Source organism: Arachis duranensis, chromosome 4 (assembly GCF_000817695.3).
Source record: "Arachis duranensis cultivar V14167 chromosome 4, aradu.V14167.gnm2.J7QH, whole genome shotgun sequence".
Classification (NCBI taxonomy): Eukaryota; Viridiplantae; Streptophyta; class Magnoliopsida; order Fabales; family Fabaceae; genus Arachis; species Arachis duranensis.
In genome coordinates, this window is record NC_029775.3 from 91297580 (window position 1) to 91320787 (window position 23208).

General features: G+C 34.0%; 2 protein-coding genes across 3 annotated transcripts; one reads left to right on the forward strand and one right to left on the reverse strand.

Annotated features, from left to right (window-relative positions):
- Positions 1-2881: 2881 nt before the first annotated feature.
- Positions 2882-6482, forward strand: LOC107484036 (high mobility group B protein 1). Of its 2 annotated transcripts, none has more exons than XM_016104644.3 (8): positions 2882-3034; positions 4378-4464; positions 4683-4799; positions 4893-4950; positions 5042-5086; positions 5346-5426; positions 5511-5594; positions 6196-6482. In XM_016104644.3, exons 2-8 carry the CDS (start codon positions 4403-4405, stop codon positions 6268-6270), a joined length of 522 nt encoding a protein of 173 aa, XP_015960130.1. In that variant the 5' UTR covers positions 2882-3034; positions 4378-4402; the 3' UTR covers positions 6271-6482. The 2 variants fall into 2 exon arrangements, with proteins under 2 accessions (XP_015960130.1, XP_015960131.1); XM_016104645.3 differs by having other exon boundaries at positions 2887-3034; positions 4358-4464.
- Positions 6483-10271: 3789 nt separating this feature from the next.
- Positions 10272-13834, reverse strand: LOC107484037 (probable pyridoxal 5'-phosphate synthase subunit PDX2). Its single transcript, XM_016104646.3, has 7 exons — positions 13674-13834; positions 13331-13458; positions 12614-12701; positions 12199-12272; positions 11527-11718; positions 10962-11056; positions 10272-10517 (listed from the first exon to the last, which is right to left on the reverse strand). Exons 1-7 carry the CDS (start codon positions 13726-13728, stop codon positions 10397-10399), a joined length of 753 nt encoding a protein of 250 aa, XP_015960132.1. The 5' UTR covers positions 13729-13834; the 3' UTR covers positions 10272-10396.
- Positions 13835-23208: the final 9374 nt, after the last annotated feature.

Here is a 23208-nt window from a genome sequence, read left to right on the forward strand (position 1 = left end):
ACAGGTGGAAGAGAGGAAAGATCAGGATAGGTGCAAAAGATTTTAAGTTTTGGATTCAAGATATGCAGTTAGTAGACTTGCCATTGAATGATCAGATGTTTACATGGTTCAGAGGCCGATCTTACAATCATATTGGTAGAGTTATATTGAGTATGTAATGGATTGAGGAGTTTCCGGAGATTATACTGAAAGGTGGATTTAGAGGTTTCTCATATCATTGCCCAGTAATAGTTGAGGATACTAAATTTAGAGGTGGACCACTGATGCATTCGCATCTTTGGTAGTTTTTATCATGTTTTTCTTAGGTTTTTCTCTTATTTCCATATGGTTAATTACTCAATCTTTCACTAATCTCGTTACTTTTTGGTGTCATTTGCTACTAAGTATTTTTAAAGTGTTTTCAAAGAAATACAAGATTAAAGAGATAAAAATCAAGTGGCAAAGAGAGGATGAATGAAGAGGCAAGCATTGCAAGAAGAGCCAAAACAAGTACGTGAATATCAAAACCATGCAAACCATGCAAGAAGCTGGCGTGCAACACCTTGGAGAGAAGAAGGTAGGGCGTGCCACACCTTGGAGTCAAATGGAGCTGGCGTGCCATGCCAGAGGAGGGTGTGAAACGCCTTGGACACAAGAGCAGGGGCGTACAACACCATACATAGGGTGTGAAATGCCCTGCATTGGAGAGTGAGGCAAGCGTGGTAGGGGGCATGTAATGCCTAAGCAACCTTGGAGGAAGAAGGCAGGACATGCCACACTATGGTGTAGGTGTGAAATGCCCTTGGTACATTTGGAGGCTGGCGTGCAACTCCTAGAGCAAGGCGTGCCATGCCCATGAAGAAATAAGGGGTTAGCGTGCCACTTTATGAAGCTAGCGTGTCACGCTTAAAAGAAGGCAAGTCACTGGGAGCAAATTTATAAATGTTATCAATCCTAACATCTTCATACTTAAGTGATCATAACTTAAGCTAGGTAGGTCCAAATGAGGCAGTTCTAGTGGCATTGGAAAGCTAGCATCTAGAGTTTCGAAACAATATGCATATGTCCATAGTGGACTTTTAGTTTGGGCCCGAATGACGCTCACCTATTCAGCTTGGAAAACAGCGAAAATAGGCATGGAGTACCACGCCCAGAACTAGCGTGTAACACCTTGGGAGAGGGCCCAAAGGCTGCGTTACACTCCTAGACACCAAGTGCCATGCCTAACAGCCAAAGTACCATGCCCAAGACCCCATTTACATTCCCAGGACCCCATTTGCATTGATCTGTTTTATGTAAAAAAGTTTTTCATAGATCAGTTACCAGTTATAAAGCGTGGAGTAGTGTGGATCACTTTTGTTATTGATGGCAATATCGGAGATGACATTGGGGGATACTTTTTATTTTATGTTACATTGGGTGTTATTTTTTTGTGATTTTGTTCTTCTTTTCGCTTCACTTTATTGTGTTGAGCTCATTTGTTAAAAAAAACCTTAAAAATAATACAACATTATTAATCATTTTACTAATTGTTTTACATATATTACGAATATTATATATTGTATGTTAAAATTATATATATACCGCGACGCATATTCCCTAAATCTAACTCCACCCGCCAAAGACCGCGTCCCGCCAAAAATTCACATCGTACCAAGTCGAAGGGACGAGGTAGATACCCACAAATTTGGATAGTGTTGTCATTCCTACTGTCGCCGACCGCTTCTTGAATTCCTCGATCATCTCCTTCTCTCATCGACCTCTCCTCTAATTCATCGTTTTCTCTCAATTTTCGTTACATCTCATTCAATTTATGATTATTTTTTGGGCTTTGCAACTTTCTGTTATTGATATCTTCTTTTAGTATTGATCTTGTTTGTTACATTATTTTTGTAAATAGAATATAAACAATTATTTCTATAATAATAATACCAAATTATTTAACATTTTTATTCATTTATTTGATTTGTTAACCGATAAAAATATTAAAGTATGAATAATGGATAAAAATAATGTTATACTTCTCTTAAGTTATGTTACAAAATTCTTTATTTTATAACCAGAGATTTAAATAGAGTTTTGTTCTTTATAAAATAATTACTTTGTACTTTAATCTTTATAATTTTCTTTTCAATTTTGATATAACAAAATAAGAAAAGAACCTATTTTAATTTTTACTTATTTATTCGGTTAGAATAATTTTAGAAAGACAATAATTCAAAATTGTCTTATTTAACTTAATATTTATAATTTTATATATATAATATTCATAATTATATATATATATATTACATCTTATATTATATATTTGTTTTAGTAAAAAATAATAAAGACAAATAAAAATAGGAAAAAAAATTATAACCACCTATGAGACTAAGTTGGCTCCAAATATTTTTGTTATGTTAAGGTCCGTTTAAAAAGTTTTAAAATATTTTTTTTGAGTTTTTATTATAGAAAATAGTAGTATTAATGTCTAGTGTAATTTTTAAAATTAAATTATAATTTTTTAAAAAATTATTTAAAAATTTATAAAAAAATAAAAAAATAATTTTTCTCATAATATTACTCGCCACACTGCATGGCTTTGTCGTTTCTCTCCCTCTTATTATGATCTTGGACTTCACATTGATCATTGGATTGAATTCCCATTACCCATAACTTCACACGGATCATTGGATCCACAGTATTTGGATTCCTATTCTCTATTCCCCCACTCACACTGATGCCAAGTGCCTGCAAACTCTGGTCGTGTCTTACAAAATTATTAAACTAATATTGGAAAAGCAGTCACAACAATAATTAATGATATTCATTCATCATAAATATCTTCCTCCTTTCACAACCGGCTATTGCAGGTTCCACAAATGAGTTGACTCATGTCAAGGTACTAAAACTTGCAAGTCTCTCTCTCTGCCCGTCACCGGCTGTTCCGGTCATTACTCGGTTGTACTTGTTTACCTTCTTCCTTTGTTCTTAGCCTTTCTCGCTTTGATTCTCAGCTTGTGTGTTCGGTTCTGCTTCGCGTGTTGAAGTTCATCTATTTGGTCCTTGTGAGGTAAACCCCTTTTTCTTCTTTTTTTTTTCTTTGCTTAATATCTGTTTGGTAGTTCAGACTTCAGAAAACGAAAAATCAGATGATTTTCCCAACTTTTTTGGTACAATTATGTATTTTTGGACTTGAAAAGGAGATATTTTTGAGTTAGGATATATATGAATTCAGAATTATATGATGTTTATCCGCTTTTGATGTTAATTTCCATACCTAATTTTCATGATGATTACCCTGATATCTGATGTATGAATTTTAAATGGAAAGCTATCTGAAATTGTTTGACTCTGTATTTGTATGAATTATGCTGTGGCTACAAACACTTTACATGTAAAATTGATGTGTGTGGTGGGCAGCTAGGGTGGATATATCATATATGACCCTTGGAAGGCATGTGGTTCCTGAAATTTTTTCAAATTTCTGGAATCTTACCTCGTAAAATTACTCCAATATAAGATTTTTCAACTATGCTACATATATACTGAAATTAGTCACTAAAATCAGCCATTAGTATAGAATACATATTGAAATACAAAATACACATTGAAAATGAGCTAAACTAACACATGTATTTGTATGAAAATATATGATTGCTGATTTGGGTGGCTAATTTTAGGTTTAATAAAGCTTTTCGAAGAGGTGCATGTACTTTTCAAAAGCACAAGCACCTCATTGTGTTTGGTAAATTAAAAAACTCATGTCCTTGGGATTGCAGCTTTTAAAAGTTAGGAGTATTTTTGAAAGCACCTAAGGAGGAACTTTTTGAAGTTGGCTTTTGCTTATGAAAATTAAAAAGTCTAATATAAATATAACCTCATACATTAATTAATATCCAAATTTAATTCTTACATTAATGTCTATTATAGTATTTTAAAAATTTTAAATGTTATTTTACCAAACACACTTCTTGTTGCTTGTGTTTATTAAAAGTCATTTTTAATTTAATTTACCAAACATAGATGCTATATCTTTTAAAAGCTAATTTTTATAAGCTACTTTTAAAAAGTAAAAACTTTACCAAACCAAATCTTAGTGTACAAATAGTATTTTTAAAGATATTTTTGGTGTAAAATTCTCAAGAATGTAAAAATATTCTTCTAACCACACATGTCCATGAGAGGGTATGTGTGGGTTAGAGGGTAAAAGTGAGATGTAAATTTTCATAAATGAGTTTGGCGTGTAAAATTACGTAGCTATATGTGAAAATTTTGTTCCATTTTTATCCCCCAACCAAACACATCTCCTGGATGCATTTACCAAACTTTGTAAGCCATATTGTACCATGGATTTGGCTAATTTTTTCGTTGGGTATTTCTTGATTCTGTTTAGTGTTTACTCTTCGACTGTAGACCATCTTAGTACAGGACTTAGAAGATGACGAAGGGCAAGGGGACCGTGAGGATCCCAAAGGAAGTGTTGAAGGCTGTTGATGACCGGTTAGTTCTTGTGGCCATCGCGTTTAATGTGGATTGTTGGAGTATTTTGATGTTTCATATAACTTTCTATATATGTGTATGTGCATGAGGGTGGTCTTTCTGGGGACTTGCTTCTATATTTAAAATCTCCATTAATATCTGATTATGCATAATTCATGGTGGAAACAGCTGTTACAGGAATAGTGTAGTGATGGAACATATATCTCTGTTGTTTATAGAAAGGTAGGAAAGCGAAAAGCCGCTGCCAAGCCTGACAAGAGTAGCGCACGGTCAAAGAAGGCAAAGAAAGATCCCAACAAACCCAAAAGGCCGCCAAGTGCTTTCTTTGTGTTCCTGTTTGTATCCAAATCTTTGAGTCTCTGTTACTTCAAGTTGTAGCTCATAGCTCCTTTAGAGAACCATCTGACTTATCTCCTACTTTGTGATAGTGAGGAGTTCAGAAAGACGTTCAAGGCAGAAAATCCTCATGTGAAGGCTGTATCAGCTGTAAGTTACTTGTTAAAATCCATCATTTTGTATGCTGCTGTTTCTTTTCTGAATTAGCATCTAAGTTTTTTTGGCATTCTTTTGATTGAAGGTTGGTAAAGCTGGAGGAGAAAAATGGAAGTCCATGAGTCCAGCTGTAAGGGATTCAATCTTTTTCAATACATAATGGCAAATACTTACTCTTGTTGAATAGTTTACTATTTGCAATGTCTATAGATGCTTTCAGAGATAATTTGAATAGTAATTCTGTGAGTAGTGGTGTGTCATCTATAGAAATACGACTTCTATTGAATCCACCATATCAAGTACCCGTATTATTGTAATGACATCATTGTATTGAATATTGGATTTATTTTGTTTAATATTCTAACACTTATGATCGGAATGGAGAAAAGGAAAAAGCTACTTATGAAGCCAAGGCTCAAAAAAGGAAGGCTGATTATGAAAAACAAATGAATGCTTATAATAAAAAGCAGGTGAGTATGCCGTTATTTTTTTACTGTTCTGTGTGCGCTTTTAATGGTCCTATTTTCATGCTTCACTTTCTATAATGTTTCCAGGCAAGTTCAGCAGATGATGGAGATGAGGAATCAGACAAGTCCAAATCTGAAGTGCATGATGACGAGGAAGAAGGCAGTGCAGAGGTAGTTTTATGCCCTTTGTCCTTTTCTTTTAATTTTCATCATGTTAACTGGCTTGTATTCTCTGAACCGTTAAGTAGGATTGGGAGCAGGATAATTTTATTAGAAGGGTTTGGAATATAAATAATAATCTCGATAGAGTTGCTTTCGCTTCTTTGGCTTATACTGCTAATTCTGAAATGTAAAATGAGAAGGAAAATTCTCGCAAGGGATAAATGACATATGGTCTTGTTTCTTGCCTTTGAAATATGTTTGATTCTTTTTCATTAGGGAAAATTATATTAAGGTTCGGTAAAATTTACTACAAATCCCCTCTATTGGTCCACACCTCTCATCTTTTAAGGGAGGTTAGAATTATATTTATAAGGATGTTAGTGCCACGTTTTACAAAGGTAACGGGTTAACTTACCTGAATCTCAAGGAAGGAAGGGAGCAACAATGAATTTCAAAGACCTCAGGAGAAGCTAGTTTAGTTTTCCCTTTCTATTAATAGCCTCTACATGTCTTTGTTAAACTAACCGTTGGCATGGATTGTATATCGTTTACTAGATTACAAGCTCCAAAATTTGAAAGGTGGTTTTGAATCATTTTATTCTCTGTCCAGGAGGACCATCAAGAGGAGGATGAGGATGACGATGACGACGAGGGGGAAGATGAGAATGACGATGACGACGATTGAAATTGGCGTGCAGACTTGAAATGTGATATTTCATTGGTAGGGGAGGCCTATATAATTAATATGTTGACTGTGCATAAGATAGGCTACTTTTGGTTTATGCTGGACCAGCTACTTGAGCTTCCCTGTGTTGTTAGTTATTGTACTGTAGTTCACCTTTGTGCATTGTAGCCTTAACTGTTCTGGACTTAGTAATACGAATGTCTTTTGGATCAGTACCATTGGCTTAATTGTATGTAGCGAGTTCACCACGAACTTAAGAATAAATTTACCATCTTGTCTCCCTAGTTGTTTAATGAAGTGCTTGGATTTAAGAAAAGGTCCGAGTCAAATTGGATTATGGTGTTTTGTGTTAAGTTTTGATTTAAAAGGAGAATGATTTTCTTCCCTTCACTAAATTTTCTAAAATGCAAACTCATCAATACATCCTTAGAATCAGTTTTTCTTTCTCTTTTTGACCAAAATTCTTAGAAAAACATGGATTTTGTGGTTATTGATCTTAACTGGGATCTTGGATTCTATTTACTAAAATGATCATTTTGTGCTGATAGAATTATATCTTGTATTGCTCATTATTATTATTGGAGCACATAAGCTATCAGCAAAACCTAATGTTACGTGATACCCGCAAAGGACGAAACTTTGTTCTCGTTTGAATTTGTCATGAAAAAGGAGACGAGCGAGAAAAATAAGACTTCCTTGTCCGAACGTTTAAGTTAATATTTTATGTTACAAGTCAATCTTAAATGCTTTACCAGCAAGTGGCTGATGTTTTTAAAAGCTAGTTGTATTTAAGTAAAATTAAAATAAATCACTGAATAAACTCCCCAAATGCATCACCAATGATTTTGATATCAGATAAGTTAATCTTTTGAGTTTGTACATTTTATTTTTGGTTAGTTGCGAGGTCATTAAAGGCTGAAAGCCTGAAACTGTTGAGATAAGCCAGTCCCTCGATTCAAGCCTAACGAGAAGTATTCATGTCGATTATTAAGGTTGTATTTTCATTTTCTGTTTTTATTTTCAGTATTTTGTATTTTTTAGATTTTATGAAAGAAAAAATGAAAACAGGAAATAAAAACAGAAAATTTTTTTTATTATTTTCACTATTTTTATTTTTTTCACAAAATTAAGAAAACAAAAACCACTAAAAATAAAAACGCAAACCAAACGCACCCTAAATATGTAGATATGTTAAGTGTCTATTATGTGCCATTTTGGATTGTTCTCTTGCATTTTCGAACAAAGAAAAAAAATCCTTTTATTTTCATTAGGAATCGCTTTGTTTGTCGGTTGTCACAACCTTAAACAAATGTTTGCGAATACTTTAGTTTCAAAATGTTCTAAAACATTCCGGAAAGTTCCAGGAGACCCTTGAAGGTTTTAGAAAATTTTAGAAGGTAATAGAATATTCTAAAAGAACGTGAGTATGTATATAAGAATATCAAGTAGTTTAGAAGAATCTAGACGAGTTTAGATAATATAATAAGTAAGATATTGTAACTAAGATTCTGGACATTCAATCTAAACCATTGATTAGATTTAATTTTAATCGTCCATTTAAAAGATGGATGACTACAAAAGGAGATAACGGTTAGAATTTGGGTGTGTTAACCATTTGTAAAAAATACTTGTGTTAGTAAAGTGTTATTTTCAATAAAGCTTTCTTTATCTTGTGTTCTTAGCTTTTTTGGTTAAATATTGAGAATTAAGTTGACTTGGTCTTAATTTAAGAGGTTGAGTGAATCCAAGTGCTGACCTATTTGCATTGGAATGTGCCCAACATCATGACAATTTGATATCAGAGTAATATTTGAGAGGAAATACAAGTGATTTGTGGAAATGACTTTTGGTGTGACTATGGAGTATGCTAAGACCTAAAAGGAAAAAGATGTTATTCATTCTCAATGGAGAAGTAAGAATGTGCATTTACAATTGAGCCAAGAGGTAAAGACTCTAACTTCTTAGAAGAGAGAGTTTTCTTGTTAGAAAATGTTCTATCAAATATGAATGTCCGCTTCCAAAAGATAGAACATAATAAGAAAATCTTAGAGGCTCATGTAGTGGGAGAATTAGATACTTTCAAAGAAAGCATGTATCAAATAGAAGAGAAATTTGAGAATGTCTTGAACTTATTTGAGGAGACTCAAGTTTGATTTGAAGAGGCAAAATCTCGACCGACAATTATAAGAGAAAATCAATCTTAAAAGCATCTAATTTTTCCAACACATGAGCCTCTAAGATCTTCTTATCATTTTCTATCTTTTAGAAGTGAACATCCCAATGGATAAAAACATTCTCCAACAAAAAAACTCTCTTTTTTGAGAAGTTAGTATTTACCTTTTTGTTCACTTGAAGAACGTATCTTCTTACTTTTTCATTGAAAAGAAATAATATCTCTTTCTCTTTGGGTTTTAACATGCTTCATGGTTACACTAGAAGCCATATTCACAAACCACTTGCTCCATCTCAAACTTTACTCTAATGCCAAATTGTCAAGGCCTTCGATACACTCTAACGCTACTATACGTATTTAAACTCACTCAACCTCTTGAGTTAAGACCAAGTCAGTCCAACCCATAATATTTAACAAGATAAGAATACAAGAGAACACGAGAAATAAAACTCTGGTAGAAATAACACTTCGTTACACAAGTGTTATATAAATAGTTTACACAGTCTAAACCAAAACTCTCACTTTTATTTATAGTCATCCTCCTCCTAAATGGACGATTAGAATTAAATCTAATCAATGGTCTAGATCAAGTGTCTAAAACCTTCATTACAAATGTCTTACTTTTTATATTTATCTTAACTCTTCTAGATTCTTATAAATCACTTTGTGTTTTTATATATATTTACGTTTTTCTAAAATACTCTATGACCTTCTAGAATCTTCTAAGATCTTCTAGGATTTTTAGAAATATTCTAAAACCATGTAGAGTATTCTTAAATACTCTAGAATTTGTCTAACTTTTATACGAATACTGCTAAATGTAATATTATAAAATTTAAGACACATTTTTTTTTATATCTTTGGGCCATTTTATAATATTTTTCACTTGGAAGTTGTTTAACATTGTCTTAGGATGTGATTAAGGGCAACAATAGACATGTAGGGACGGATTTTTACCATATCCGATTTTGCTTCACCCTACAACAACTTGCATAGAACCTATCTTGTTCTTACCTGCAAATGATAAAAATGAAACCCACCCTGTCTCTACATGTCTCTTATAATTATTAAAATCCAAAAAAATAAAATAAAATTTTAAAATTTATATAATCATCATCACATACATAACATAAATTAAAATAAAAACTAAAAAATTGATACAATATTATTAATTATTTTACATATATTATATATTAAAATTATATATATACCAAAGTAAGACAGGATTGGATATAAGATCCCGTCCGGCACCGAGACAAGTAATTACTTGCCCGAGTGGGTAGAGATAGGGTAGGTACTCGCAAATTTAAATAGTGTTGTCATTTCTAAATGTGACCGCATATATGTAAATGAATGGTCAATACTCAATATGAAAAAAAGTAAAAAATAAATAAATTAAAAAGTTAAAAAATTAACAATACATCCACCAATAAAAGAAAATAACAAAAGAAAAGTAAAGTGACAAATAATTCTCCTAAAAATTTACACTTCAGACATATTAATCCTTAAAAAAAAATACCAATAAAATTCTCCAGAATAACAAACGTGAATAAATTGATTCAAATTAAGACTTTCTATCCTAATCATAAAGACTAATTTAAAGATAGTGTGTCCACATTTGTTATCGTGAAAAACTTTATTAGTATTTTTTTTAAGGGACTAATCTATTCGAAGTGTAAGTTTATTTGTCACTTTATTCAAAAAAAAAAAACTTGGTAAAAAGAGAGTTTTCGTGAATCCTTTAGAGGTAAGAAAGAGACAAATAGGTCTAAAAACAAAAAGAAAAAAAAAATGACTAAAGACTAATTATTTAGCTATTCACAGCCTAAAAAAATCATTAGACATCCCATGACTATAAAACTTATCCAACGTCATTTTCAAAGGAAATTGCACATCACTAAATAAACAAATATTCATCCATAGTTGCCATGATAAGCTTGATCATTGCCTGTTCTATTGGAAGATTGGAAGTTCATTCAGCTGCTTTTGGCTATAATTTATATTAACTTGGAGTTGGAGTTGGCTATTTGAAGTCTCTGCAATCTCATTTGCCATCTTTAAGAAATAACTATGCCTGCAAAGTTGGAAAATTAGAATGTCATACCTATAAAAGTTTGAAAATTAATGGCTCAAAAAGGAAGGCCTAATGATCCTGTAAGTCAATACAATGTAACTCATTTCATCCTTATAGTTTAAAACTTTTAATCAAATCCCTGTATTGCATAAAATTTTTTAATCAAGTCTTTGAAACTACCTAATATTTCAAAATGTTTTTAACTTTTGTATAATTCAATGTGTTCCTAGTTAACTTTGTAAGGTTGAACGTAGCAGTTTATTCAATTTAACCGAAATTTTTGTAACAATATTGTTCTAGGGATTTTATTAATAAAAAATTTCAATATAGGGACTTGACTAAAAAAAATTCTATACTCTAGAGGCATGATTAAATATTTAAGCTAAACCATAAGGACCTACAGATTAATTTCTTTTTTTAAAAAAAGAACATATATGTATCTACCAGCGAGTATCTGCTGTCAATTCAGGATGGAAAGCAGTGGCTAGTATGTTCCCTTGTCTGACAGCAACTATAACTTTACTTTGTTCAACATTCTCCTGTCACAAGCACAAAGAAAATGGGAAACAATCTTAAAAGCAAGGCATTATTTTGCAAAATTGGTTGAATGCAATAGTAATAAGCAAGGAGTGTTGTTATCAAAATAGGTAGGCGAATTAGACTACGAATAAGAAGACGGAATATTTTTCTTAGGGTAAGAAGAAGAATCAATATTGTGAAGATGAATTTGGAACATCACTCTATCTTAAACAGTTCAGAATATCGACACCTGAAAGATTTTAATTCCGACGAAATAGGCCTAGAAAGAAAACAAAGGCATAATATACTTAAGAGACTAATGACATGAAGTTTAAGTCATAACATGGTTACTATCTAGAGATATAATTTAAAACTTCAATAGAACTAATTAGGAGGAGAATCAATAATACAAAAGATTTCATCCTTGGTTTTCACATTCCTAACACAGGAACTTGAAAGCTTTGCCTGGATGAATCTGTAACTGACGAACCTTTTGCTCTTCACCAGAGGAATAGGGACTTGTTGATATGTTAGAAGGGACAGGATAATCAGCCAGAACTTGAACTTCTGGCCCAGCTTCAAGGATTGCTGGAGCACGAATGAAAACTCCACGAAAAGTTTCAGGACCGCCTTCTTTTGATGCAACCTCTGGTGCTAAAACCTCGGCTTCAAAGCTTTGAATCTGAATCATTATGCCTTTTGGTTAAAAGTGACCAAGAAGATGAAGTGCAAAGTTTGTATATCCAGCTCAGTGCTCTAAATCTTTAGGAAAAATAATTCTGTATCACATAGTATTTGCCAATAGTCAATACTAACACAAAGATCCCATGAAAGCTACTTGTTATCAATTATAATTGAAAAGAAATGCACTCCCAATTCTAGAACATGAGAGGTTTTCTTACATAAAGTCTACTCTGAATAGCTAAATTGAAAGTAAGAAACCTCAATCAATAATGGAGTACAGAGAATACCTGAACACAAGAGGGAGGGAGATAGTTTTGAAAGCCTCCAAAATATATAAGTTGATAAATATTGCTTATAGCCATTAATTTTACTTATAAGTTGCCATCACAGAAACTGAAAAGTTTGCCCATTAATATCAGGCCATTCAGCAGAACCTTTCATTTAAGTCTATGTAGTTGCCAATGGCTTTATAAATTACCTGGCTGCCAAAGAAATTTCTATGGACAGTACAATCAAGTCCACCAACCAGTTGTTGTCCACCAGTCTTCTGTCCTGAAATAATGTTTACATTTAAGAGTTTTAGTACTCATTTTCAGATGGTTTAAGTTGAATGCAAACTACAACCAAAAAACAATACAACAACAACTAAGCATTGTCTCACTATGTGTGATCGGTTACATGAATAAAACAATGTCAAAATGTCTTGCCATAAATCATATATGTATTTAAACCAGTTATACTTAAATCTCTTTTCACAAAGTCCTCTAAAGTTTTCTTAAGTCCCCCTCTACCTCCAGCTACAGGACTACCCTCTATGTGGTTAAGACTAAAAAACAATAAACTATCCAAAATTTCTACAGCAGGGAAAGAAGTAAAAGAGAGAAAGAACCAACCTGTAGCTTTATCAGCCAAGAATATGAGCCCTGCACAGGTTCCCCAAACAGGCCTTCCCATTTTCACAAACTCTCGAAGTGAAGGAAACTGACATAAAAACATTCCAAGTTCAACGTCAATTATCTAACATGGTTCTCCCTCCTCTGTGCGGAAGCACAAATTAGTTACACGAATTCAAAATCAAGAAATACCCGAATATAGCAACACCATATGTCCTGTCATAATTCATATCAGTGCTTAGCCCATTTCTAGTTAAATCAATAATGTCTTCCAAGGTTCTCTTGTGTCGCTCTCTAATTCTAGCAACAAGCCTATCCTTCATTTGATCCACTCCCCTAATTGGAGCCTCTACATAACATGCCCTTCTTAGATCATGTTTATATCACCTAAGCCAGAATTCTTTTACTTCTCAATAAAGTTCCCGATGCTGGACAAAGCCAACACCAAACATTACAAAAATCACTTTCCGTTGCATTCTTTTCCTCTTGTTAATCAAATCAGAAACCATTTTCTCTCCCCAAGACACCTCAAACTAAAGTTAAATCATTTAATAGCAAGAATCCAATGAAACCAACAATCAATACAAGGCCAACAAGCACAAAGTTTATGTAAATTTATGTCAGTATGGCACAGAAAACACATAAATTCCAAATGGGGTAACAAGAAACCGTTGCAAAGCATTAAAAATACAAACACAAAACATGCAAGATACATACCAGGTTATGGTACTCAGCAAGCTTGGCCATGGTGGTGCTTTCTCCACCAGGTATGATGAGGGAAGTAACATTTTGAAGCTGCTCTGGCTTCCTAATCTCCACACCTTTCACCCCTAACCTCCTAAGAACTGCCACACACCAACAACAAGCACAATTAACAACGTCACAAAATTGCACATATTGCAAATGCTGTTTTTTTTTTGCTATTTTCATTCGGAATCACCCTTATATGAAATTATGTTAAGATTCTAACGAACTAGGAAGTATATATTTGGTTATTTTGAGTGAGGAGAGCGAGTGAACGTGAGGGAAAAATAAAAAGCGAGGGAAAATGAGAAGTTGCCTGCTATGTGTTCGTTGAAAGATCCCTGTAAAGCTAAGACCCCAACGAGCGTCATGTTGCTCGTGTAGTAGAGCGACAGAGCGAGAGAGAGAGAGAGAGAGAGAGTGAAGTTAAGTGAATGAATGAATCAATGAGACGTAGTGAATTTGGTTCTCTCCTTTTCTTTTCTTTTCTTTTTAAATGCTATAAGAATAATAAGATTGTGGCTGCTACCACCCTCCTTTGACTATATGTGATGAGGGTAAACGTTCAACTTGGTTTCTGATCAAAGTACCAGAAAATAAATTTAAGGGTAAAGCACTTAGTGCTTTTAAGGTTGGGTGTAATTATATTTTAGTTTTTAAGATTTAAAATATTTTTTTTAAATTTAAAAAATTTTATTTAACTTTAACGTAGTCCTACGATAAGATCAAGGTTAAATAATTAATGGAATTTTTTATATAACTTTTTTACAATTTAAATAAAATATTTTTTATAAAACTAAAGAGAATGATAAATAAATGTATTAATGCATTTACGGTTGATTTTTTGTATCTAGATCTTGTGCTTATTCACAAGATTATCGATCTTGTTCTTGTACTGCTTTTATGTATGACATTCCGTTAATTATTTAACTTTGACCTTACGGTGAGACTACATTGAAACTAAATAATTTTTTTTGGATTCAAATATGACACTTTAAACCTTAAGGACTAAAACAGGATTACGGCTAAACGTAGAGAACCAATTTAGTACTTTACCCTAAATTTAATTTACTTCTATTTGCATTTTAATCTTGGGATATTTTAGTTTTTTTTTTTTAGATTTTTGTAAAGAAAAAAATAGAACAATAAAAATACACAATAGAATTTTATTTTTTATTATTTTTTTATAAAATTTTAAAAATAAAAATACTAAAAAATAAAAACAACAATTAAATGCAATCTTTAATTTAATTTATCCTAAAAAAAATTTACATAATGACGAAAAATTAACCAAAACAAGCTAAATAGATTATATTTTTGAAGGAGAAAATTAGTTTATACAGGTGTTTTGATAAATTTTAATCCATAGCGTATTTAAAGGCGGTATGTAATGAGCTCGACTACCACAAAATTTTAAATCTATTATATTATAACTAAATTTAAACGAGTGTGTTGGGTGAGAATAAAATAGATATATATTTTATAAAATATATAAATTAATTTAAAATTTAATAATTATAAAAAATAAAAAAATAAAGTAAACGCTAAATTGGTTTTCGAAAGATTTTGGCACTGATAAAATGGTACTCAATTTTTGTTATTAACAAAATAGTCCTTGAAAGAACTTAAAATTTGACAAACATATTCTTGAGTTGACCGCCGTATTTTGTTGAGATGGCAGTCTTATTAATGTATATACCTAGTTGGATTAATTAAACAACACAATCCAACCTAAAAAATTAAAACACCAAAACTCTCCCTTTCTGGAATCCTAATCTCCCTCCCCAACGCACTCTATGAGTTGTCTCAAACTTGGAAAAAATCACCTGAACCCTAATCTAACGAAAGATCCCCAAACGCATATGAGTTGTCCCAACTTTGCAGATTGATTTACAATTTAAAAAGATTAATGACAATAAAGCTCACCTAAAAGGGAAAATAAACAGATTCATATTCAATAAATAAAGCTCAACACATACACCACAGAAGCAAGAGGTAGAGTCAAACAAGGCTAGAAGAAGAGAATCAAAAACAAAGGAGGCATGGCACGTAGAAACAGAGGTGAAAGCAGAAAAGACGAGCCACGACGGAGCCAAGATGACGGCTTCAACACAAACAGAGAAGACGAGAAAGCAAGCAGTTGCAAGCAGCCACTGGCGGTGAGGAGATGAGGCACAGCTACCGGCAAGAGGCATAGAGACGAGGCCGATGAGTGGGATGCCGCTGGTGTATGTGTCTATTCTTACGCTTAATCGTAGGGAGAGAAGCAAGCCACCGCAAAGCACAGATCAACGAGGTGATGTTGAGGAGAAAGTAATAAAGGTATAGGAATGGCGGATAGTAGGTTTAAACGAGGGGACAACGGTAAAGGAGCAAACCGCGTTGAGCTCCATTTCAAAGTGAGAGAGTGTATTGAAAAAGGGGGAGATTAGGGTTCCAAAAAAAAGGGGTTGGTGTTTTGATTTTCCAATATCGTCTTCTCCGGCTACTCCAATTCCGGTAGAGGCTTCTACAAGGTGTATTCTGGAGTGGGCGAAGGTGGATAAGGGCGAGGATGGGGAAGATGATTTGTGGTTTGAGGAGGCAGAGGAAGGGGAAAGAAGGGTGGTGAAAAGGAGTTTTATTGTCTGGGAAGAAGTTCAAGAGTGAGAAGCAATGAAAAAACCATGAGTAGTTCAAAAAGCATAAAGAAAAGGTTGCTGAGTTTAGGGATTCGATTGAAGATGAGTTTTAGTCTATCAATGATTATTCGCAAAGAACATGTTGAGTGGAGTTTTGGGAAGGGGGAGATTAGGGTTCAAAAGGAGGGAGATTAGGAGTTTTAGTCTATTAATGAACAAGGCTGCCATCTCAGCAAAATATGGTAGCCAACTCAGCAGTATTCTCGTCAGAGATATGCTCTGACAAGTTTAAGAACACGTTTGTCAAATTTTAAGTTCATGCAAAGACTATTTTATTAATAACAAAAGTCAGGTACCATTTTGTCAGCGCCAAAATCTTTTGGATACGGATTTGATATTTACCACATAAAAAATTTATATATAAATTGGACTTTAAGTAAAATTATGAAAATACTCAGTTCAAATTATTTATTTGATTTCATATTATTATCTTTATCTTCGTTCTTTTACATAGTCACTTTTGTTTATTCTTTTTAGATTATATTTAAATATTATAATACAAATATAAAACTATTAGATGAAATGCAATTTTGAATATAATATTTTAATAGTTGAAATTAATATTTAATTTTTTAATTTTATTTTTTATGATTCACAATAATACTATGTATTTTTAATAATATTACAACTAAATGATATTAAAAAATATAAATGGTTGAAAGGAAAACAGAAGTGATATATGGGTGATTGTTAGGATTAGTATTGGACCTATAGCTCACTTAAAGAATTATGTTATAAATAGGAATAAGATGTAATAGTGTAAATATGCATGATGTAATTGGAAACTCTAATTTTTCTATTGGTCTTAATTCTATGAGTTCTATTCTATTCTCTATGTTTTCTATCCAATTCTCTCTATCTCTTGATACAATATCGTACCAAATGGTACTTTCATTCAACACCATGCGGGCGGCGATCACCGCTTCCCATGGTGGTTCAGATTAAAGTCACCTTTCTTGGCATGATGCTCTTCCAAGTTTGATGGTGCAAACGGCTATTGGTGGATTCTTTGTGTTTGGAAGTTGTGGAATGCCAAAGGAACTTCAGAGGCTCAACGTTTTTAGGAGGTCGCCAAGGGACTGATCAGTTGCGATCTGACCTGGTTCCAGCTTTGGTAGTAGTGCAATCCAATGGCAGATTGGCTGACCTTCGAGCTAGTATTCTTGCATCGTTAATACCCAAATTTTCAACCAGTATTATCATATATTGCAGCAAACAACATTTCAGATCAAAAAATTGATTTAGAAGAAGCAAACGCTAAATTCAGATATCAATCACCCAACAATTTAGCAATAGCAGGACATAGATTTAAAGTTTCAATTCCAAATTTTCCAACCACCACAGATCCAACACTTCGAGAAACAAACGATTATAATACAATTCCAAAAAAATACGACCAAGAACAATGAGGAAGTTACAAATGGACCTGGTGGTAGCGATACTGTGTGGACTGAAGGAGATTAAAAGTTGGGTTCGAATCTGTGATGACGCACAGAGGAGATTTGAGGATAGATCGCGATGTAGAAGGGGAGGACAAACGGCAATTTCTACCATGGAAGGTGCCGAACCCATGGACAATCATCACAGATGATGATGCGAGGCAACACCATAGAGTCGCAATCAACACTAAGGATGATGCCACATGATAGGGAAGGATGAGAACTGTAAATTCCTGAAAATTAGTAAATACTTAATCAATAAATTAATTATTATTTAAAGAAATTAGAAGATTAAATTTTATAGTTTATAATGAAAAAATAATTAAAATATGAATTTTGACACTAATTTTAAAAGTTTTGGCCCAAAATTGGGCCAACGAGCCAAACCCGTCGAACCGAGCCAAATAGGCCCAAGCCCAACCATTAAAAACACACTCCACACTTAGTGAAGCCTTCGTAATCAGCAACATCAAGAAAGAGGAGGGAGACACGATGAGAGTGAAGAAGAACAAAACCCTTGGCTCCAAATTTTTATTTCATCATAACTTTCAATCCGAAATTCCGATCACCGCACCGTTTGCGGCCTCATGTCCACTGCGTCGAGCTCTACAAATCCCAGTCATCAATTTGGTAATGAAGTCACATTTTCAGTTTCTATTCTCTCTTTCCCAATTTTGAAAATCCAATGTGTTGGGTGTTGAGATTTTTAGTTATTTTGATCTTTTAGGGTCAAATCAGCTTAAAGAATTAGCGGACTTTTGTTTGATTAAGGCACGTATAAGGTAAAAATTCTCTAATCCTAGTGAATTCCTTGATTAATTGTGGTTGAGCATTAAGTTTGTGTATATGAATGTGGTAATATGTATCCAGTGTATACTGAATTTGGAACACATTTAAGGAGATTGGAAGCTTGATTGATCTTTGGGTGCTGAATATTTGGTGGTGGAGGCTTGTAATTTTGCCCATTTGAGGTGTCTTTGGCATAGGGAGTGATGAGCGGATAATTTATACGCTTTTTGGCATTATTTTTAGGTATTTTTAGTATGTTTTAGTTACTTTTTATTATATTTTTATTAGTTTTTATGCAAAAATCACATTTCTGGACTTTACTACGAGAGTATGTGTTTTTCTATGATTTCAAGTATTTTCTGGCTGAAATTGAGGGACCTGAGCAAAAATCTGATTCAGAGGCTGAGAAAGGATTGTAGATGTTGTTGGATTCTGACCCTCCTGTACTCGAAGTAAATTTTATGGAGCTAGAGAAGCCTAATTAGCGCGCACTCAATTGCGTTGAAAATTAGACATCTTGAGCTTTTCAGCAATGTATAATAGTCCATACTTTGCTCGAGATATGATGGCCCAAACTAGCGTTAAACGCTAGCCAGATACCCTTTTCTGGCGTAAAATGCTAGAACTGGCACCAAAACTGGAGTTAAAAGGCCAAACTGGCACCCAAGCTGGCATTTAACTCCAAGAATGGCCTATGCACGTGAAAACTTCAAAACTCAGCCCAAACACTCACCAAGTGGACCCCGAAAGTGGATTTCTGCACTATATGTACTTAGTTACTCATTTTGGAACTTATGACATTTTACATCTCATATTGTACCTTCTACAGCATGAGTCTCTAAACCCTATAGGTGGGAGCGAGGAGCTCTGCTGTGTTTCAATGGATTAATGCAATTACTATTGTTTTCTATTCAATCACGCTTGCTTCTATTCTAAGATACTCACTCGTACTTCAATATAAAGAATGTGATGATCTATGACACTCATCATTATTCTTAAATTTATGAATGCGTGCTTGACAACCACTTCCGTTCTATCTGAGCTCAACGTAGTCATTGGACGACAGCTTGAGTGCGTTTCACTTGGGTTTCTAATCCATGAGTTTGACTTGCATCTCCTGACAATAGAGCATTCAAACTCGTGAGATCAGAACCTTCGTGGTAGAGGCTAGAACCAATTGGTAGCATTCGTGAGATCCAAAAAGTCTAAACCTTGTCTGTGGTATTCCGAGTAGGATCTGGGACGGGATGACTATGACGAGCTTCAAACTCATAAATATTGGGCGCAGTGACAATGTGCAAAAGGATAGAGAGATCCTATTCCGACACAAGTGAGAACTGACAGATGATTAGCCGTACAGAAACTGTACTTGGACCATTTTTGCTGAGAGGACGGATGATAGCCATCGACAACGGTGATCCACCAACATACAGCTTGCCATGGAAAGGAACATGCGTGTTTGGAAGAAGAAGACAGTAGGAAAGCAGAGATTCAGAAGACAGAGTATCTCTGAAACCTCAACCTATTATCTATTACTGAATAACTAGTATCATTCATTTCATGCTCTTCTACTTTTTACAAACGAAATTATTTTTATCACTAATCACCTGACTAAGAGTTACAGGATAACCATAGCTTGCTTCAAGCCGGCAATTTCCGTGGGATCGACCCTTACTTACGTAAGGTATTCCTTGGATGACCTAGTGCACTTGCTGGTTAGTTGTAATAGAGTTGTGAAAAGTGTGATTTACAATTCCGTGCACCAAGTTTTTGGCACCGTTGCCAGAAATTGTTCGAGTTTGGACAACTGACGGTTTATCTTGTTGCTTATATTAGGTAATTTTCTTCTTGTTTCAACCTTTATTTTCCATTCAAAAATTTTTTTCTATTTCTTGTTTGAGTCTTGTGTCAAATTTTAAGTTCGGTGTCAATTGCATGTTTTAATTTTCTTAAAATTTTTTGAAAATATATGCATTGTGTTCTTTCTTGATCTTCAAGTTGTTCTTGTTTATTTTCCTTGTTTGATCTTTAGTTTTTCTTGTTTGGTGTCTTTCTTTATTTTTCTTGTGCATTTTCGAATTATTGGTGTCCAAAGTATAAAATTTTTTAAGTTTGGTGTTTTTTGTGTCCTTATTTCCTTAAAAATTTTTAAAATTTGTTCTTGGTGTTCATCTTGATCTTCAAAGTATTCTTGGTTTTCATCTTGACATTCAAGTTTTCTTGTTTGTTTTCTTTGTTTTGATCTAAAAATTTTAAGTATGGTGTCTTTTGGTGTTTTTCTCTTTCTTTATTAAATTCAAAAAAATATCTTTTCTTTTATTTACTCATAATTTTTGAATTCCTTAGGTTGACTTAGTCAAAATTTTTAAAATTTAGAGTTTCTTGTTAGTCAAGTCAAAATTTCAATTTTGAAAATTTATCTTTTTTAAAATCTTTTTCAAAATTTTCTAACCACCCTCCCTCTCTTCATTTTTTCGAAAATCAACAAAAAAAAATTTCAAATCTTTTCAATTAATTAATTAATTTAGTTTTCAAATTTCTTTTATTTCTTTTTCTTTTCTTAATTTTTGAAACTTGCATCAATTTTTTTATTTTTACTTTATTTTAATTTCTTTAATTCAATAAATAAATAAATAAATAAATATTTTTATTTACAATCCACATCATCTCCCTTTCTCCATCATAGACCTAAGTGGAAATGAATAGTTTAGAAGGACTCTGGGGTCATATGCTAACCCCACTACTACTTCATATGGGAGTAGTATCTATATACCTCCCATCAGAGCCAGCAATTTTGAGCTAAACCCTCAGCTCATTAACATGGTGCAGTAAAATTGCTAATATTTCGGTCTTTCATAGGAAGAACCTACTGAGTTTCTGGCACAGTTCTTACAAATTGCTGACACAGTACGTGATAAAAAAGTAGATCAGGATGTCTACAGATTGTTGCTGTTTCTATTTGCTGTAAAAGATCAAGCTAAGAGGTGGTTAAACAACCAACCCAAAGCAAGCATAAGAACATGGAAACAGTTGTCAAACAAATTCCTGAATCAATATTTCCTTCCAAAAAGGATGACACAGCTAAGGCTGGACATCCAAGGCTTTAAACAAGAGGATAATGAATCTCTTTATAATACCTAGGAAAGGTACAGAGAGATGCTAAGAAAATGCCGCTCTGAAATGTTTTCAGAATGGGTGCAGTTAGATATCTTCTACTACGGGCTTATAGAAAAGGCCCAGATATCTCTAGACCACTCAGCTGGTGAATCTATACACATGAGAAAAACAATTGAAGAGGCTCAAGAGCTCATTGATACAGTTGCTAGAAATCAGCATCTGTACTCAAGTAGCGAGTCCTCCATGAAAGAAGAGGCTAAAGCAGTATCCACTGAACTTAGTCCTCCAGAACAAGTTGCTGAACTCAATCAGCAATTGCTTTTTCTAACAAAATAGTTAGCGAAATTTAAGGAGATGCTACAAGATACCAAAAATGCTAACAAGACTATGGAAGCACAATTGGATCAAACAAGACAGCAGTTATCTAAACAGATAACAGAAGAATGCCAAGCTGTTTATTTAAGGAGTGGAAAGACATTGAATGTCTCAACTCAAAGCAGCAGAAAGCCAAGAAAGGAACAACTGAAAGAGGATGACCAATTCACTGCACAAAATCGCTCTGAGGACAGTAAGAGCCCAGAGAGGAATGATTCTGGCGTTCAAATGCCAGAAAAGGGTCAGAAGTCGGTGTTAAATTCCCATACTGCATTTAATTTTGGCGTTCAAACGCCAGAAAAGGGTGGCAACCTGGCGTTAAATGCCCATACAGCACCCAATTCTGGCATTCAAATGCCAACGAGGGATCAGACACCTGCAAATGCTGATAACAACCCCCTTAAGCAGGCTTCTCCAACCACTTCTGTAGGAAATAAACCTGCAGCAACTAAGGTTGAAGAATATAAAGCCAAGATGCCTTATCCTCAGAAACTCCATCAAGTGGAGCAGGATAAATAATTTTCCCGCTTTGCAGACTATCTCAGAACTCTTGAAATAAAGATTTCGTTTGCAGAGGCACTTGAGCAAATACCCTCTTATGCTAAGTTCATGAAGGAGATCTTAAGTCATAAGAAGGATTGGTGGGAAACTGAAAAACTTTTTCTCACTGAAGAATGCAGTGCAATCATATTAAAAAACTTACTAGAGAAGCTTAGAGATCCTGGAAGTTTTATGATACCATGCACATTAGAGGATGCTTGTACCAAGACAACTTTATGTGATCTTGGGGCAAGTATCAACCTGATACCTGCATCCACTATCAGAAGGCTTGGTTTGACTGAAGAAGTCAAACTAACCCGATATGTCTCCAACTTGCTGATGGCTCCATTAAATTTTCATCAGGCGCAATTGAGGACATAATTGTCAAGGTTGGGCCATTTGCCTTTCCCACTGACTTTGTAGTGTTAGAAATGGAGGAGCACAAGAGTGCAACTCTCATTTTAGGAAGACCTTTCCTAGCAACTAGACGAACTCTCATTGACGTCCAAAAAGGGGAGGTAACCCTGAGAGTAAACGAGTATGAGTTTAGGTTAAATGCTGTCAAAGCTATGCAACATCCAGACACACCTAAAGACTGCATGAGCGTTGATATTATTGACTCCCTGGGGGAAGGAGTCAATATGACTGAGAGTCTCGAATCAGAGCTAGAGGACATTTTTAAAGATATTTAGCCTGATCTGGAGGAACCAGAGAAAACAGAAAAACCTCTGAAAACTACCCCGGAAGAGGAGAAGCCTCATAAACCTAAGCTCAAACCATTACCATCATCCCTGAAATATGCATTTCTGGGAGAAGATGACACTTTTCCGGTAATCATAAGCTCTGCTTTAGAGCCACAAGAAGAGAAAGCACTAATTCAGGTGCTAAGGACACACAAGACAGCTTTTGG